This window comes from Arachis hypogaea, chromosome 12 (assembly GCF_003086295.3).
Source record: "Arachis hypogaea cultivar Tifrunner chromosome 12, arahy.Tifrunner.gnm2.J5K5, whole genome shotgun sequence".
NCBI lineage: Eukaryota > Viridiplantae > Streptophyta > Magnoliopsida > Fabales > Fabaceae > Arachis > Arachis hypogaea.
In genome coordinates this window covers 101,144,552-101,163,542 of record NC_092047.1, presented here as the reverse complement: position 1 = coordinate 101,163,542, position 18,991 = coordinate 101,144,552, and the positions used below count along the sequence as shown (strand labels likewise).

The window sequence follows — 18,991 nt, the reverse complement described above, 5'->3', positions numbered from 1 at the left end:
ATTTTTTTAATTATTTACAAAAAAAAAATGCAAGAGGTAGGAAATTAGAATTCCAAAGATTAATGAATGCAAAACACATTACTGTAAAAAATGGTAGGAAATTAAAAAAATATTTTAAGTAAAGATTAAAAAATATCAATTTATGTCCTAAACATCCAAAGAATGAAAATAACATTAATACATGCAAACATATAAATAGAATGCAAATAAATAAAAAAATAAAAAAATATTTTTTTATAAACAAATTGATTATATAAAATAAAATATAATTGATGATAAGACATAATATTAGTATGACATGATTGTTGAAATATTAAATAAAAATGACATTACTTCATCATAAAAATATAATTTTTTTAAACTAATATATATATGGTATCATATACCATTTGAGCTATAACTCATTCGCAAGAAAATATCCTTGTGATTTAAAATTACAACTGAAGTTGCTAAATTAAAACGAGTAATCTATTTTTAAAATATGGGAAATCAGTGCTTGTGTGAAGCCAACTCCACAATGAGTGCATCTAAATCAGAGTACGATGATCCTCCCTTTTCCACAGCACTCTTAGCCAACTGAGACAACACTTTAGCCTTATTCCTCATTTCCTCTGCTTCTTCTCCTACCATTATTTTCTTCACACCTTTCTCCACTGCTTCCCATTTAACCGTATCCCCTATCAATCTCAACCATTTTTTCGCGCTAATGGGCACTCCGATTTTAAGAATCTCAGTCACCAATTTCTCATTGTAAAACTGCTCTGCCGCAATAGGCCAAATTACCATTGGCACCCCAGCAGTCACTGCTTCTAAAGTCGAATTCCAACACAATGAGTAACAAAGGCTCCGATTGCTTGGTGCTCAAGAATCAACACTTGTGGCGCCCAACCTCTTATGATTAGTCCCTTTCCTTCCATTCTCTTCTCGAACCCCTCCGGTAGCCACTCATCTTCATCTTCCTTGCTTTTCTTCACTACCCAAATGAAATGTTGCCCCGACGCCTCGAGACCAATAGCAATGTCTCTTAGCTGAGAATCCGGAAAATTCGCAATGCTTCCAAAGCAAACATAAACAATTGAATTGGGCTTCTTTGTGTCAAGCCACTTCAAACACTCGTTTTCATCAATAGATGCATCTTTTCTTCTTTGAGCTTTGTCTTTGTTTATAAGAAACAAAGGTCCAATATGCCATGCTTTTCTTCCAAGAACATTCCTGAAATGATCTGCATAACACACTCGTGAAGGCAACTTCAAGAGATTGGGGAAGAATCAAGTGAGAGAACATAAGATGAGATGACACCACATCCAACTCAAAACCTTAAGGTGTCAAGTTAATGGGTCTCTCATCTTATAAACTTCTCACTCTTCCATGCTTTCTTTGATGTGGGACTAACTTCAATACTCCTCACACTTGCAACACTAACAATCTCCCCCTCAAGTGTGAGCCTCTGATAAATCCCATTTGTAGGGTTTATCTTGTATTGATTTTTGGGGATTTTATCACCTTTTACCCATATTTATTCAAGAAATAGCATGGTTTTGTATATTCTCCTTTAATTGTGCTTGAATGTGAAAACATGCTTTTTAGGACTCAAAATAGCTAAATTTAATTCACCTTGATTCTATTAGATGCCTTGATATGTTTGTTAAGTGATTTAAGGTTTAGGAGGCAAAGATTGGATCAAGGGAATGAAGAAAGAAAGCATGAAAAGTTGGAGAACTCATGAAGAAATGAAAGAACCGGAAAGCTGTCAAGCTGACCTCTTTGCACTTAAACGACCATAACTTGAGCTACAGAGGTCCAATTGATGCGGTTCCAGTTGGGTTGGAAAGCTAACATTTGGGGCTTCGAAACGATATAAGATTTTCCATAGTTGCATCGCGCATAGGGGCGCGCACGCGCACAGTACCCGGACGCGCCGATGGTGGCACATGACCCACTTAATGCAAACGTGGCCAGCGATTTTAGAAGCCTTGTGGGCCCAATCCAACTCATTTCTGATGCTATTTAAGCCAAGGATTGAAAGGGAATCAACATACTTTTACATACTTTTCATACTTTTACTTACTTTTGACCATTAGTTTAGTGGAGCTTAGTTTAGTAGTTAGAGTTAGTTTCTAGAGAGAGAAGCTCTCACTTCTCTCTAGAATTAGGATTAGGTTTAGTTCTTAGATCTAGATTTTAATTCATCTTCTTCTACTTCTATCTTCTCAATTCCTTGTTGTTACATTCATTCTTCTTCCATCCTTTTGTTGTAATTTCCTTTATGTTGTTCTTGCATTTTGTTGTAGATCTACTTTTGTTCCTTCCTTTCTCTTTCAATTCAATTCAAGGTAAATCATAATAATTGTGTTCATTTGATTTGTTGTTGTTTAATTCCTTGCAAATTGAGTAGTGTAGATTTACTTTTCTTGCAATTTTACTATGCTTTCCTTTTATGCCTTCCAAGTGTTTGATGAAATGCTTGGTTGGATTTTAGAGTAGAGTTTTATGTTCTTGGCTTGGAAAGGTAACTTAGGAACTCTTGAGTTACTAATGTCCAAGTAATTGATGATTGGGATCCATTGACTCTAGTTCTCACTAATTGAATTAGTGGAGAGTTAGGACTTATGGACTAGGATTGACATAGCTCATTTGACTTTTCTTTACTACTAGTTAGAGGATGATTTAATGAGATTAATCCTTGCCAATTCTCATATTGTGGTTAGTGATTAGGATAGAGATCCTTGACCACCAACCCTTGCCAAGACCTTTTTAGGCCTTAGTTTACTTTCTTGCCATTTATCTTTCATGTTTCTTATTAAAACCCCAAAAATAACTCACAACCAATAACAAAACACTTCATTACAATTCCTAGGGAGAACGACCCGAGGTTTGAATACTTCGGTTATTAATTTTAAGGGTTTGTTACTTGTGACAAACAATCTTTTGTATGAAAGGATTATTGTTTGGTTTAGGAACTATACTTGCAACGAGAATTCATTTGTGAAATTCTAAACCATCAAAAATCCAATCGTCAGCCTCCACATCAAGCACAAACTCCCCCTCTTTCTAGCTCCACCACCACGAGTATTCGTTCATCACACCGCCGCAAAACACTGCGGAACACGTTGCCCAGACCACTTTTGCCGGGAAGACTTTCGATGCTTCACCTTGAATACCCCTTAAAACCAGACCGATTAAACCTGGCTCTGATACCACTTTGTTGGGAAAAACTCAACAAAAGGTTCAAACAAGAACCTGTCTAATAGCGGAAGCACCAGAAATAATTTTCCCACAACCTGTGCAATTAAATGGGCAACACCAAAGATACTCCAAGCAACAATTATAATGGCAGAAATTAAATAATCAGATACCAGAATTTTAACGTGGGAAAACCCCCAAAAGAGGGACAAAAAACCCATGGGACCTAGTCCAGTAAAATCTTCCACTATCAGAATAATGGGTATATAAACAGTCTTCCTAGTGACACTAGGACATCTCAACAATCAACAAAATACATCACCAAAACTGGTGGAATCAACATAAACCCTACAAAGTGGGTATCTCAAATCAGCCAAAAGAGAAGGCAATACAACTAGCAAGTTATATCCTAATGTTCATCTCTACACCAGGAATAACATACTAAAATTTCATAAGAAATGGAGCAAGTTTACCAAGTCAATATAATCAAGGTTGGCATGCTCTTTTCTCCCAAATTTTCTCTTCTCTTCGACGCCGAAAAAAACCCTTGCTTCCTTGCTTTCAATTTCAAAAGAAAGCTTCACTCTTTTTTTTTTTGGACGGGAAGCTTCACTCTATCTCCTATGGCTTATGCCATTTTCTCTCTTTATTTATTCTTCTTTTTTTTTAAAGCTTGTGGGCCCCACTTGGTTGGGGACCCACTAACAAATCTCCCCCTCACCAACTCAAGTGGGGATAGGCTGCTCCACCAAGTCCGTCTTCTCTTTGCAGGAATCAAACTTCACTGCAGGTAAACTCTTAGTCATCATATCTGAACCATTATCATCAGTATGGATCTTCTCAAGTGCATATGACTTCTTCTCAAGTGCATATGACTTCATCTCAAGTGCTTGACGTATCCAATGATACCTTACCTCTATGTGCTTCGATCTGGAATGAAACGTCAGATTCTTGCTGAGATGGATAGCACTCTGACTATCACAAAATAACACAAACTTCTCTTGATTGATGCCTAACTCTTGTAGAAATTTCTTCATCCACAAGAGTTCCTTAGAAGCTTCAACAACATCAATGTATTCTGCCTCTGTAGTAGATAAAGCAACACATTTCTGAAGTCGAGATTGCTACGACACAGCTCCCCCTGCAAAGGTCATCATATAACCAGAAGTAGACTTTCTTGAATTAAGATCCCCAGCCATATCCGTATCTGTGTAACCATCCAACACAGGTTGGCCACTCCCAAAGCATAAACAAACTCTGGAAGTACCATTAAGGTATCTGAGAATCCACTTCACTGCTTGCCAGTGTTCCTTGCCAGGATTAGAGAGAAACCGACTAACAACTCCAACTGCATGAGCAATATCCGGCCTGGTGCAAACCATAGCATACATCAAACTGCCAACTGCAGATGCATATGGAATCTTCTTTATTTCTGCTTTTTCTTCTCACTTGTAGGACATTGCTGCAAACTCAGCTTGAAATGACTAGCAAGTGGAGTACTAACAGGTTTGGAATTACTCATACTAAACCTCTCTAAAACCTTCTCAATATACTTCTGCTGTGACAACCACAGTTTCCCATTCTTCCTGTCACGAGTGATACTCATGCCAAGGATTTTCTTTGCAGGACCCAAATCCTTCATAGCAAAGGATCTGTTCAAGTCTTTCTTAAGACTTTCAATCTTCTTAGTGTCATAACCAACAATCAGCATGTCATCAACATAAAGCAAGAGAATTATAAAATCACCATCAGAGAATTTCTTAACATACACACAAGGATCAGAAGAAGTCTTACTGTACCCATGACATTCCATGAAGGAATCAAACTTCGTGTACCACTGCCTTGGCACTTGCTTCAGCCCATATAAGCTCTTCTTCAACTTGCATACAAGATGCTCCTTTCCTTTAACCTCGAAACTCTCTGGTTGCTCCATGTAAATTTTTTTATCTATGTCACCGTGAAGGAATACAGTCTTCACGTTAAGCTGCTCAACCTCTAAATTCAAGCTAGCCGCCAACCCAAGCACAACTCGAATAGAGGACATCTTTACAACCGGAGAGAAAATCTCCTCAAAATCAATACCTTTCTTTTGCTCAAAGCCTTTCACAACCAATCAAGCTTTGTACCTTGGCTGTGAGACATTTTCATCCGCTTTTAATTTGAACACCCATTTATTCTTGAATGCTCTCTTACCCTTCGGCAACTTCACCAATTCAAAAGTATGATTCTCATGCAAGGATTTCATTTCTTCTTACATGGCCTTCAATCAATCTTCCTTATGCTCATCAAACATAGCTTCCTGGTAGCTCTCTGGCTCCCCAGTCTCAGTGTTCATCACATACTCATGAGGAGAGTATTTCTGAGAAGGATGACACTCTCTAGTAGATCTTCTCAATTCAGGCTCAACTGGTGGTTCAGGTGGAACTTCAACATCTGGCACCTCAGGTTGAGGTGTAGGTTCATCATGCAAATCATCACCATCATTATCAACTTGTACATCTCCCCCATCAACAGGAGGTCTAGTGGAAAGACCAGGTTCATCATCAGCAGAACGTCTAACAGTTATTGTTGGCTTATCTGTCTTCTCAAGATCTTCAATAGTTTGGTCTTCAAGAAAAATCACATCTTGGCTTCTAATTATCTTTTTGCTCACCAGATCCCATAATCTGTAACCAAAGTCTTCGTGACCATAACCCATGAAGATACACTGCTTTGACTTTCCATTAAGTTTAGACATTTCATCTCTTGGAATGTGAACAAAAGCCCTGCAACCAAACACTCGCAAGTGACTATAAGGGACATCTTTTCCTCTCCAAACTTTCTCTGGAACATCATCATTTTCCCAACAAGTGGTATCAGAGCCGATGGTTTAATCGGTCTGGTTTTAAGGGGTATTCAAGGTGAAGCATCGAAAGTCTTCCCGGCAAAAGTGGTCCGGGCGGCGTGTTCCGCAATATTTTACGGTGGTGTGATGGACGAATACTTGTGGTGGTGGTGGAGCTAGAAAGAGGGGGAGTTTGTGCTTGATGTGGAGGCTCACACTTGAGGGGGAGATTGTTAGTGTTGCAAGTGTGAGGAGTATTGAAGTTAGTCCCACATCAAAGAAAGCATGGAAGAGTGAGGAGTTTATAAGATGAGAGACCCATTAACTTGACACCTTAAGGTTTTGAGTTGGATGTGGTGTCTTCTCATCTTATGTTATCTCACTTGATTCCTCCCTGAATTCTCTCCGGTCGTCAAGAGCTCCCCACGGTCGGCCCAACAATCAGCAATTGAATATTCTGATGGACTGCCACTGGCTCTTGTGTGTGTTAGCTCTGCTGTATCTGAAAAAAGTATAGAAGAGTGGGAGAATGTATTGGACACCTTCAAAAGATAACCCTTTCAAGATGTATGGCAGGTTTTAAAAGAAAACATAGATTCTGTTGGATATGCAGAAAAGGAAATATTTTTTGAACTAGCTTATTTGAGATATCTCTTTATTGGAATGAATCGAAATGATATAAATCAGATATTACAAGAAGCTGGACGTAATGCCGCACCAAGAGCAATTAAAGGACTTGAAGAGCATAATCTTGTGTGGTTTGATGAGGACAAGCTTTGCATGAATCATTTACTACAAGACATCGGAAGAGAAATGTATATGAAGGAATCATCGATTGAGCCTCAGGTTTGTAGGATGTTATGGTTTATATGCACATAAATTGATTTATAGTTGCCATTTGTTTTTGAAACTCTTTTTGGAACATAACAAAGAAAGAAAAGAAATTGCAACTCAATAAATTCATTAATAATAAAAATAAAATTTTTAATATAATAAATTGTCAAAAAAAATTTTAATTAAGGTGAATGTATGCTGCATAGATTTAATACTCTGTCCCGGTAGCATAATAATCATCACAACAAGAGACGACCATCTTCTAAGTTGTCTTAAAATTGACAAGTTATATAGTATGAAAGAGTTAAATGACAAAGAATCCATTGAACTTTTTAGCTGGCATGCATTCAAAGAACCATGTCCAAAAGAAGAGTTTGCTTCACTTGCTAATGAAGTTGTTTCATATTGTGAGAGATTGCCACTGGCTCTTGAGGTAATTGGGTCACATCTATTTAATAGGAAAGTATATGAATGGAGGAATGTTTTGAATAAATTCAAAGCTATTCCAAACAACGATGTACAGAAGAAGCTTAAAATAAGTTTTGATGGTCTAAGTGATGATAGGGATAGAGAAATATTTCTTGATGTAGCATTTTTCTTTATTGGAATGGACAAAAATGATGTGATTGATATATTAAATGGCTACGGGCATTCAGCTGAAATTGGAATAAATGTTCTTATGGAACGATGCCTTATTACTGTGGACACTAAGGGAAAACTTGGCATGCATGGTTTGCTGCGAGACATGGGAAAAGAAATTATTCGCGAGAGTTTGCCAATGAAACCTGAGAAACGTAGTAGGTTGTGGAATCCAGAGGAAGTGCTTAATGTATTATCAAGAGTTTTTAGTGCTCTTTTAGCTACCCTTAATCCAATTTTAATTATTGGTTCCTATAATTTATAGGGAACAAAAGCTATTGAGGGACTTGCTTTGAACCTGCCAAAGTCATTGAATCCAACTCAATTAAAGACAGAAGCATTTAAGGAGATGAAGAGACTGAGATTGCTTCAGTTTGCAAATGTGCAACTTGTTGGAGACTTTAAATACCTTTCAACAGATCTTCGATGGTTGTGCTGGCATGAATGTTCTCCAGAATATACAACTGCAAACTTTTATCAAGGAAATTTAGTTGCCATTGACTTCAAATATAGCAAACTCGACCTAGTATGGAAGAAGGGTCAGGTATAAATTCTGAGTTTCATTTACTTTTGTGGTTGGACATAGCACTCAAACAAAGAAAACTTCAAGAACAAGTGAGAAAAACAAAGCTCATGGTCTTTTTAGACATGTTGAACGATTGGAGAGCTTTGCATTCTTATAGGTGTTTGTTTTGTGTTTTGTTTTTTTATTTGGGAACCTTTTCTGTATTTCTGTTTTCTCATATTAATGAAATTCTTATAAAAAAGTATATACCTATTAACAAATTTCTAAAAACAATTCAAGTGAATTTTCATATATTCAAATCTAGTTTTTTTTCTTCAGTTCTTGAATTCATCTCCTTAAAATTCTTGCAGATGATGAAGAATCTAAAAGTTCTCAATCTTAGTCATTCTCAACACTTGACACAAACTCCTGACTTTTCAAATATGCCCAATCTTGAAAAGTTAATACTCAAATATTGCCCAAAATTGACTTGGGTTTCTCATACCATTGAACATCTCAAGCAAGTTCTTCTAATCAATTTGAAAGGATGTTCAGGGCTTTGTGTACTTCCAAGAAGCATCTACAAGTTGAAATCTCTCAAAACTCTCATTCTCTCAGGATTTTCATTGATTGATAAGCTAGAGGAAGACATAGAACAGATGGAATCATTGGCAACTTTGATGGCAGATAAAACTGCCATAACACAAGTGCCTTATGCACTACTAAGATTAAAGAGCATTGTGTATATTAGTAGTCCCAAATAGAAATTCTCAAGGCCTAGCATCCATTATCAGAGACCTTCCACAGGTTCAGAATGTTAGGATGGAGTGTGGCTCACAACTCCAAATAACAGGAGATGTAGCTTCAGATACTTGTAATGTCACAAACTGCAATGAAATGATAGTGTCATCATGTGCATCATCAGTTGGTTGTTGCAGTGAAGGTGATGTTGCTGAATCAGAAAATTCCTTGAATTCAATTTTAATCCAAATGAGAATGAATTGTTCTATCACAAAGGCACTCAGAGAGAATATTTTGCAGGTTTGTCTATATCGTTGTTTTATCATTTTATTCTTCATTTTTTGTAGATAGAAATATGCTAAAATAGTTGTATATCATCAAAATAGTTTATAATTTCTTTCCTTTTTTATAATTCTTTTAGGTATTTCAAAATATTGTTGGAAATGCTGACCATTGAATAAATAATGTTATAGTTCAAAAACCCTTGCAAAAAAAAAAAAAAAACTTTTCTTCTTGGTTGAAAGAGCTCTAATTAGTCCCTGTAAACTTATAATATATGAATGAATCATTTTAGTTGAGAAATTGTGATTCTTGAGCCAAATTAGTTCTCAATAAAGGTAATATGATGGAAAACATTTGAACCTTTGAAGTACTAATAATATAACCTATAGTTGACAATGTCACCTGCTTAAAATTAAAATTACATTAATCAGCTCTTTCTGTTGGTATTTCTTTTTTTAGGTGTACAACAAATTAAAAAAAGAAATTGATAGATATATAATCTATCATAAGTCTTGTGATACCAAATATGTTGCACCTGATGCTCAGGCTCTAACCATCTTATATAAGCTCTCTGCTGTTTTAAAGCATCATTTGCCATCCAGCCAGTTACATAGTTACCTGATATATGAATTACACTTAGCTGGCTCTATTTGGTGCCTTGAAAGATCCCATTTTCATAATAGTTGTTCTCACCATATCTTTAGAAACATTTTTAAGAAGATTTATACAACCAATTGGGGGAGTTGCTGCTCTGCAAAGACTTGTAAATCAATCTCTTCAGATTCAGTAGACCAGGATCCATCTTCAAGAAGTAAAAACCATGATAAGAAACCGATAGTGCTTGGAACCCGAGCCGATGATCACCCTTCCTTTGCTTGGTTCCACTGAGTCATAGTAGAATAGGACAATGATCAGATTGTCTTTGTTCGGTTACTCGGGGTTCCGGATGGGTCGAGGTTGATCACTGGATGTTGATGGGGTAAGCTTGGATCCAGGTCTGGTATGGGTGGCACGCAAGCAGACGATCTCCCGAGCTCGCGGTGTGATATGGGGGAAGCCACCTGCAATGACACTCCGACGCCCAAGTCATGAAGTATGCAGGTAGCAGAGAATAAAGGTATGGTGACGTACCTTGGGGGAGGGGTAGGACCCTCCCCATATATACCGTGTCAGAGGTGGGCCCCTCAAGGACAGACCCACCTTCCGTGAAGCTTCCCCTTGCCCACTATTGCCAGGTGAGCTGGCTCCCTAGAAGAGATGTACCCGGGTTAAGGTCCGGTTGTGCGGTGCCCCGTAAACCGGCCGCCCGGATCTGATGAGGCAGTACGTTGGCCGGCTCGGCCATGACGCCAGCTGGGCTGGGCCGCAATAGTGCCCCCAACGCGCCAGCTATGTCCGTGAGCATCATAGGTGGCGCGTTCTGTTTCCCATCGCGTGTGGTGTCGGTTGGCCGATAGCTCGTGACCGGGACGCGTCTCTTGGGCGCGTGAGCTTCTTTGTTGCAGGGGTGTGCTGCTTCTCACCTCGTTTTTTGCGCCGAGCATTTAATGCTCATAATGGGTTATTCAAAACCCCGTGTGTAATGACTATTCTACCCCTGTCTTTCGCGCTTCTTCATGCGTCAGTTTCCTTTTCAGTTTCTCATTCAGTTTTTCCTTCAGTTTTCCACTTTCTACTATCATCACATTCCTTTCATATTCTCCTTTTTCGTTCCAAATTCCTTGCTGCAACTCGGCTGTTTCGCTCAGGCCCCTCATCCTTTCGGTTAGATTAGCGCGATTGTCTTGGTAAGTTCCATCTCCCATTCTTCAGCCTGTACCCCTTTGTTTTGTTGTTCATATTGCTTGCTTTCCTGTTTTGCTTCTGTATGCGTGTTGTTCCTCTAAATTGTATTGCATGTTGAAAGATATTAGTATTAGGTAGATGCATTTAGGGAAGTTACCATTCCAGTTTGGCTTTTTAGGCTTTTGTTTCTTTTGGCTATAGACTTATCCCTTGCTTAACTGTAGCCTTCGAGTAAGTAAACTGTAGTTTCTGATATTAGTACCGATCTCCCGGCCTCTTAGACTAACTGTGAGTGGTCTCCCCATTGTAGGTATGGCTTAACGTCCTGTTGCACGGGCTCCGGCTGTGAGAGCACCTTATGATCGATACGCTTGGGTAACCTCCGACGTGAAGGACTCCTCTAACCAGATGGAACTGGAGGAGCTCACCGAGTTCCGACAAGCCGATTATTTGTGTGGCGGGGGTGACGAGGAGGCCAATTATGAGGTCTTTGTCCCTGCCTCTCACGAGCGCATATACCAACTAAATCTGCATGCCCCCCGGATTGCCGACTGGATCTGGTTCTACAAGGTGATGTTTACCCAATTAGGAGTTCGTATCCCCTTTTCTTCCTTTCAGATGGCGCTACTCAATTGGTGTGACGTAGCACTGTCTCAGCTGCATCTGAACAGTTGGGCTTCGATCTGCTGTTTCGAGATGGTTTGTGAATACTTGGAACTGCCGGTTTCTGTTGAAGTCTTTTTATTTCTCTTTACTTTGACAAATCCCTCTAAAGAGGGGAAAGCCAAGAAGGGCTTTATGTCTTTCCGATCTGTCCAAGGTCGGAGGATCTTCGATTTGTTTGAGGATTCTTATCATGGGTTTAAGGATAAATACTTTAAGGTTCGTCCGATGGAAGGTCGGCACCCCTTCTGGTTGACATTGGAGGGAGAACGCCGCATCCCGACCTATTGGAGTTTCGGAGTGGGGGCTAATGTCTTTACTAAAGTGACATACAAGGGGTTGTCTGTGGAGAACAAGAAGGTTGTTGATGTCCTGCTGGCTGTCTTTGGTAAGAATCATGTAAACCCCCATCTTCTTATGGGGGATCAGAATGTGGCTAGAGGCTATATTGGTAGGTAGTCGTTTAATCGTTTGTTAGTTTGCTATTTTTTGTCGCTTCGTTATCCACCTTACCGACTAATGGGTTTTGTTTCTCCTTGTAGTGTCGATGGCTGGCGACCAGGTTGGTCTTGCTGCTTTGTTCAACACTTTTCTTGCCGGTGATAGTGACGAGGAACCGGTCGCCGAGAACCAGGCCACCAATAACCAGGAGGAACCTCCTCAGAACGCCCTCGAGGTCGGAGCTCAATCCCAGCCCTCCCAGGGTGAGGTGATCCAGACTAGTGGTGGCCCGAAACCTCAGCCAGAGATCAAGGTGGAGAATCCAGACGTGATGATAGTGGACAACCCAAGAAAGAGGAAGCCGTCTTCTATCCCGGAGGGAGTTCTTACCGTGATGGAGAAGAACTTCAATGCCGAAAACTATAATCGATTCCCAACTGCTCCCGGGCACGGAGGACTTCTTCCATGGTGGGGATCTTCCTGTGCAGGCAAGGTGGATGTATCGTACCTTGCTCCAAGGAGCCGCTATAGCAAGGAAGGTGGAGTTTGCTCTGGCGGGAACGCATTCCTTGGAGAACAAGCTTGAGTCCTCTATTCAAGCAAACAACAAATATAAAGCTGAAGTTCAATAACTTCGGGAGCAGCTGGCTACTGCCGCATAGAAGGTTAAGACTTTTGATGCCGCCGTGGCGCGGCTTACCGAGCGGGAGATGACTCTGGAGGGTCAGCTCAACGCTGCCCAGGGCAAGGTAAAAGAAGTCGAGAAGGAGCGTGATGAGTCCCTTGCCTCGGCAACCGCAGCTAAAGACGAGGCGGCTGAATTGAAAAGGAAGTATAAAGAGACTGTGAAGCAGGGGAAGAACACTATCTTGATGACCGAGGAGGCCCTCAAGGCTCAAGTAAAGTTGCTAGCCCTCGATTTCGACACCTCAGCTGTTAGCGTCTTCAAGACTATCAAGGACGGCAAGATTTTCGACATGCCGAAGAAGTGATTTGGTCTTGCCTTTGTACTTTACTTTTGTAATATGTAGATTTCTATATACTTTTGGCAAACTTGGCCGCCGTTTTTTGGAGTATATGTAACAAATATTGTTTTGGTAAACTCGGTTGCCGTTTTTTGGCGTATTTGTAACTAATTGCTTGGTAGTTATTGGAGCCGACTTGTGGCTTTTAACAATTTGACCGCCGTTTATTGCATTCCTCGCTTAGTGGTTCTCGGGGTGATCAGTCCCGGGGTGCCGTTTTGTTTTGTTTTAATAATTTGGGCGCGAAAAGAGAATATGATGAGTTTTGAACAAAATCAATTGGGCATGATAATGTCAAGTAATATAAATGCAGGGCAAAAAATACATAGGATAAACAATAAACATAGGACAAACGATCCCACATACAGCAATACAGATCTTACTCGCCCGGTTAAACCGGTGGGACTCCTGCTCGCCTTGTATGCCTCGGCTGCTAGGGATAGAATCTCCTCAGGTTAATCGCGTTCCAAGTCCTTGGTATTTCTTTGCTATCGAGCTGTTCCAATCTGTAGGCGCCGTTGCCGAGCACCTCCTTCACCCGGTACGGGCCTTCCCAATTTGCCGCCAGCTTTCCTTTCCCAGGTGTTGGTAGCCCGACGTCGTTACGTCGCAGGACTAGGTCGCTCTGCCTGAACTCTTTCTTGAGTACTTTGGCGTTGTAGTGCAGGGCCATCCTCTGCTTCAAAGCCGTCTCTGACAAGTGGGCCATCTCCCTGGCTTCATCCACCAAGTCTTTTTCCATGGCTTCTTCGACTCCTCCTAGGAGTAGCCGCGGGCTCGGTTCGCTAATCTCTACAGGTATTATTGTGTCTACCCTATATGTGAATCGGAAAGGGGTCTCCCCGGTAGATGACTGCTAGGTTGTGAGATAGGACCAGAGGACCGATACTAGCTCGTCTGCCCATGCTCCCTTTTGCTGGTCAAGTCGCTTCTTGAGGCCCTGCAAGATGACCTTGTTCGCTGCTTTGACTTGTCCGTTAGTCTGGGGATGCTCAACTGACGAGAACTTTTGTTGTATGCCCAGACCGGCAAGGAATTCTCCGAATCTCTTATCAGCGAACTGGGTTCCATTATCCGAGATGATGACATCCGGGATTCCGAACCTGGCTATTACCTGTCTCTACATGAACTTTCGGCAGTTTGCCGAGGATATGCTAGCCAGCGGCTCGACCTCTATCCACTTTGTATAATAATCAATGGCCATTATTAGGTATTTGACCTGCCCTGGCCTAGCTGGGAAGGGTCCCAACAGATCGATTCCCCACTGCGAGAAAGGTCAGGAAGCCGTTAGTAGCCTCAGTTCAGTCACTGGTGCTTTGTGGAAGTTGGCATTCTCTTGGCATCTTTTGCACCTTCTAACGAATTCCTTAGAATCTGCCATTATAGAGGGCCAGTAATAACCGGCTCTGATGAGCTTTCTGGCTAGGGCCTTTCCTCCGATGTGATGACTGCAGCATCCTTCATGGACTTCTCTGAGCACGTAGTCCGTTTGGTCGGGACGTAGGCACTTCAACAGGGGTTTGCTAAGCCCCTTCTTAAACAACTGGCCTTGTATGATTGCATACTTTGCCGCTTCTTGCCTTATTGTCTTTGCCACCTTTTCGTCGCTGGGGAGTTTGGCCCTTTCCAAGAAATCAATGATTGGGCTCATCCAGGAGGGATCTGCCTGAGTCAGATGCAAAGCTACTGCCGGTTCCTTTATCAAACCTTGGATGAGAGATCGGTTCCCCGTTTCTGGTTTTGTGCTCGCTAGTTTTGATAGGAGATCTGCCCGTGTGTTCCTCTCTCTCGGGACGTGCTGGACCGTGACTTCCTCGAATTGCTTACTCAACTCTTTGATTTTCTCCAGGTATTTCTATAATAGTGAATCTCTGGCTTGGTAGGTCCCATTGATCTGCAAGGTCATGACCTGTAAGTCACTGCATATTTCCAGTCTGGTAGCTCTGACCTCCCTTGCCAAAGCTAAGCCGCCCAGCAAGGCCTCGTATTCTGCTTGATTGTTCGACACCGGTAATTCGAACTTGATTGACTGCTCATATACAAGTCCAATTGGGTTTTCTAAGATGATTCTTGCTCCTCCGAATATTTGGTTGGATGCTCCGTCTATGTGGAGCTTCCACCGTGTGTTCAGAGTCCCGACAGGGTCCCCTGTGACCTCTACCAGGAAGTCAGCCATGGTTTGAGCTTTGATCATGTGCTTGGGTTCATACTGCAAGTCGTATTGGGAGAGTTCAACAACCCAAGTCATCATTCTACCCACCAGATCTGGTTTCTGGAGTATTTGTCGGATTGCCTGATCCGTCCTGACGATTACCTGGTGTCCTTAAAAGTACTGCCGCAGCCTGCGCGACGAGGTCAGGAGCGCATAGGCCACCTTCTCCAGCTTGCTGTACTTTAGCTCTGCTCCTTGTAGTGCTTTACTCACAAAATATATTGGTTACTGGATCTTTCCCTCCTCTCGCACCAAGACCACTGCCAATGCCTCATCGGTTACTGCCAAGTACAAGTATAGCGCTTTTCCATTCTTAGGCTTCGCGAGGACAGGTGGCGCCGAGATTATCTCTTTGAAGTGTTTGAAAGCCTCCTCACAGGCTGGGGTCAACTCGAACACGATCCCCTTCTTCATCAGGTTAAAGAAGGGCAGAGCTTTGGCCGTCGACGCACCGAGGAAGCGGCATAGCGCTGTGAGTCTGCCCGTCAGCCTCTACACGTCTTTCACATATCCCGGGCTTTTCATTTGTAGGATCACTTTGCACTTTTCCGGGTTGGCTTCCACTCCTCTTTGGGTTATCATAAACCCCAACAATTTTCCAGCTTCGACGGCGAAGGCACACTTGAGCGGATTAAGCCTCGTATCGTGTCACCGAAGAGATCCTCAGCTTTGGCGGTTTTGACCAGGATGTCGTCTACGTACACCTCCACCGTCTTGCCGATGAGGTCTTTGAATATCTTATTCATCAACCTTTGGTACGTAGCTGATGAACGGATTTTTGCTAGTAAAGAATTTCACAAATAAAGTCTCGTTGAAAGTATAGTTTCTAAACCAACAAGAATCCTTTCATACAAAAGTTTGGTTGTCACAAGTAACAAAACCCCTAAAAAGTAATAACCGAAGTATTTAAATCTCGGGACGTCTCTCAAGGAATTGCAGGGAAGTGTGTTATTATTGGTTATGGGTTTTCTGAGAATTTTTAGAGTTGAAGAATGGGAAAATAAATAATTATAAATTAAAGCAATAAAAATAAACAAGAGGTTTTATGTAATTAAATTAAAAAGCCTTGGCTAGGAGAAGATTAATTGGAAGTTCTATCCTTGTTGGATTTCTCAAGGTTAATAGTAATAGGTTATTGTCTCTACTTAGTTATCCTTTACTAAATAAAGGAAAGTTAAGTTGGGAGCCAACTTCTATTCACAAGTCCTAATCCTCTCCCTTGGGAAGGATTAGCGTTAGTGGCTAGAGAGCTAATCACAAATTAACTCTTGAGTCTTCCAACTCAAGGGTCTCCAAATAATAATCAACTCCAAAGCCAAGTTGGAAAAATCTAACTTAAATTGAAAGCATCAATATTATGAATTGAAGAAAGCAATCATAAATCTGAAATACCTCAAATTGCATTAAATAGAAAATCAAATTAAACATGAGAATTCATAAACTAAATTGGAAAAATAAATAAACTAGAATGCTAGAATAAATAAAAGTAGAAGAGAAACTAAATCAAAAGAACATTGAACCTGAAAATTGAAAGAAGAGATCCTAAATCCTAAAACCTAAGAGAGAGGAGAGAGCCTCTCTCTCTAGAAACTACATCTAAGACCTAAAATTATGAATAATGAGAAGTTGTCTCTTGATTCCCCACTCTGTAGCCTCTAATATGTGTTTTGTAGGCCGAAAACTAGGTTAAAAACAGCCCAAAAATCGCCCTCAGCGATTTCTGATACGTCCAGCACGTGGCAAAGTCACGTGTACGCGTGGATTGAATTTTCTCCAGGTCACGTGTGTGCGTGATCCACGCGTGTGCATCACCTAACAGCGTGTCAACTATAGTAAATTATATATCTTTTCAAAGCCCCGGATGTTAGCTTTTCAACGCAACTGAAACCGCCTCATTTGGACCTCTGTAGTTAAAGTTATGGTCGAATTAGTACGAAGAGGTCAGGCTGGACAATTTTAGCAATTCCTTCAGTTTCTTGTATTTCTTCCACTTTTGCATGCTTCCTTTCCATCCTCTAAGCCATTCCTGCCCTGTAAACCCTGGAAACACTTAACACACATATCAAAGCATCGAATGGTAATAAGAGATGATTAAAATTAGCCAAATTAAGACCAAAGAAGCATGTTTTCAATCATAGCACAAAATCAGGAAGAAAAATGTAAAACATGCAATTACATGAATAAATGTGAGAATAGTGGATAAAATCCACTCAATTAAGCATAAGATGTACCACGAAATAGTGGTGCATCAAATCTCCCCAAACTTAAACATTAGCATGTGCTCATGCTAAGCTCAAGAGAAGCTATAAGAGTGAAAAGGACTGGTAGAATATATGAAATGCAACCTATCTGTATGAATGCAGCTAAATACAAAATGCTTTTACCTACTCGGTGAAAAGTAAATAAATCTTTCAAGACCAAATATGAACTGGATTTCACTAATTCAAATCATAAAAATGAAGTACAAATAGACTTGCAAGAAGAAGATAGCTCATGAAAGCCAGGAACAAGGAATCGAGCATCGAACCCTCATTGGAAGTGTATACACTCTAATCGCTCAGGTGTTTGAGGTTCGATTCTCTCAATTCTCTACTAATCTTGCTTTCTAAGTCTTGCTCTTCTTCTACTAATCAACAAAAGTTTAATTCACAAATACACAAATCAAGAGGTCTTTTAAGGGTTGTAATGGGATTAGGGTCAAGGTAGGATTGTATTTGGTTAAGTGGACTAAAATCTGAATCCTTAATTAACCTAAACTTCTCACCTTACTTAGGACAATCCATGTAATCATAATATAAAGTCTAACTACCCATTAATTATGTTTTCCACATATTCATGCATCCGAATTTGAGTACAACTCATATGCATTGCTTTCACCATTTACTTTGGGCATTTTGTCCCCTTTTATTATTTGCTCTTTATCTTTTCTTTTTCTTTCTTCTTTTTTTTCTTTTTCTATTTTTCTTTTCTTAATAAATTTTTTTCTTTTCTTTTTCAATGCATATGATTAAGGTATTGAATGCATAAACATGTTCTTAACATTCTTGTTCATATTTTCTCAAGAATACACAACACCCAATTCTCAAACCAAATATTGGCAAATCCAATTTCCCCACACTTAATTCATGAGCACTGTCACTAGTCTAAGCTAACCAAGGATTCAAACTAAGGACATTATTGTTTTTCGCTTAGAGTTAGTGATGAGCTAAAGTAAAGAACAAAGGGGTAAAATAGGCTCAAAATTGGTTTGCAAAGGATAATGAAAAGGTTAAGGCCATATGGGTATGTAAGCTAAGTGAAACAAGGCCTAAATCATATAAGTATATGCATACATCAAACAATGGAAATATAGAATTAAGCAAGACAAAGATCACAATTTTAGAGAGAACAACACACACCAAAATAAAATTTTGGTTGATAAAATGCAACCAATCAAGTAGGCGCAAAATCTCACTGATTTTGTGTGTTCGAGCTCTAAACCATGTTCCAAAATAAAATTTCTTCAAACAAGTTTAACAAAAAATTTTATTCAAATTAGTGAAATACTCTAAAAAGTTTCTTGAAAAAGTAAATATTACTTCAACCAAGTAGTTGGTAAAATATGCACAAAATGTAACAAACATGCAATCAAACATGCAAATGCAACAACTAACTACAAAGAAAATTTAAACATTGGTGTTGAGACAGGAAGGTACTAACCCACGGAGATCGGTATCGACCTCCCCACACTTAAAGATTGCACCGTCCTCGGTGCATGCTGAGATGCGCAAGTGGGCGAGTTGCTCCAACTGATGCTCTTTCTTTAGTGGATTATGCAGATGGACTTGTTGTTCGCCCCATTTAGAAACTTCTCCTTT

At 40.3% G+C, this 18,991-nt stretch overlaps 2 protein-coding genes and 1 pseudogene across 2 annotated transcripts; 1 reads left to right on the top strand and 2 right to left on the bottom strand.

The window, feature by feature from the left end:
- Window positions 1-406: 406 nt before the first annotated feature.
- LOC112730369 (UDP-glucose flavonoid 3-O-glucosyltransferase 7-like) lies at window positions 407-5,920 on the bottom strand (annotated as a pseudogene).
- Window positions 5,921-6,670: 750 nt separating this feature from the next.
- Window positions 6,671-7,745, top strand: LOC112730368 (disease resistance protein RPV1-like). Its single transcript, XM_025780456.1, has 2 exons — window positions 6,671-6,853; window positions 7,254-7,745. The coding sequence occupies exons 1-2, from the start codon at window positions 6,671-6,673 to the stop codon at window positions 7,743-7,745; spliced, it is 675 nt and encodes a 224-aa protein (XP_025636241.1).
- Window positions 7,746-13,355: 5,610 nt separating this feature from the next.
- LOC112730366 (uncharacterized) lies at window positions 13,356-15,170 on the bottom strand. The gene is made up of 5 exons (XM_025780454.1): window positions 14,832-15,170; window positions 14,283-14,777; window positions 14,142-14,186; window positions 13,798-14,042; window positions 13,356-13,737 (listed from the first exon to the last, which is right to left on the bottom strand). The coding sequence occupies exons 1-5, from the start codon at window positions 15,168-15,170 to the stop codon at window positions 13,356-13,358; spliced, it is 1,506 nt and encodes a 501-aa protein (XP_025636239.1).
- Between the last annotated feature and the right edge of the window lie 3,821 nt (window positions 15,171-18,991).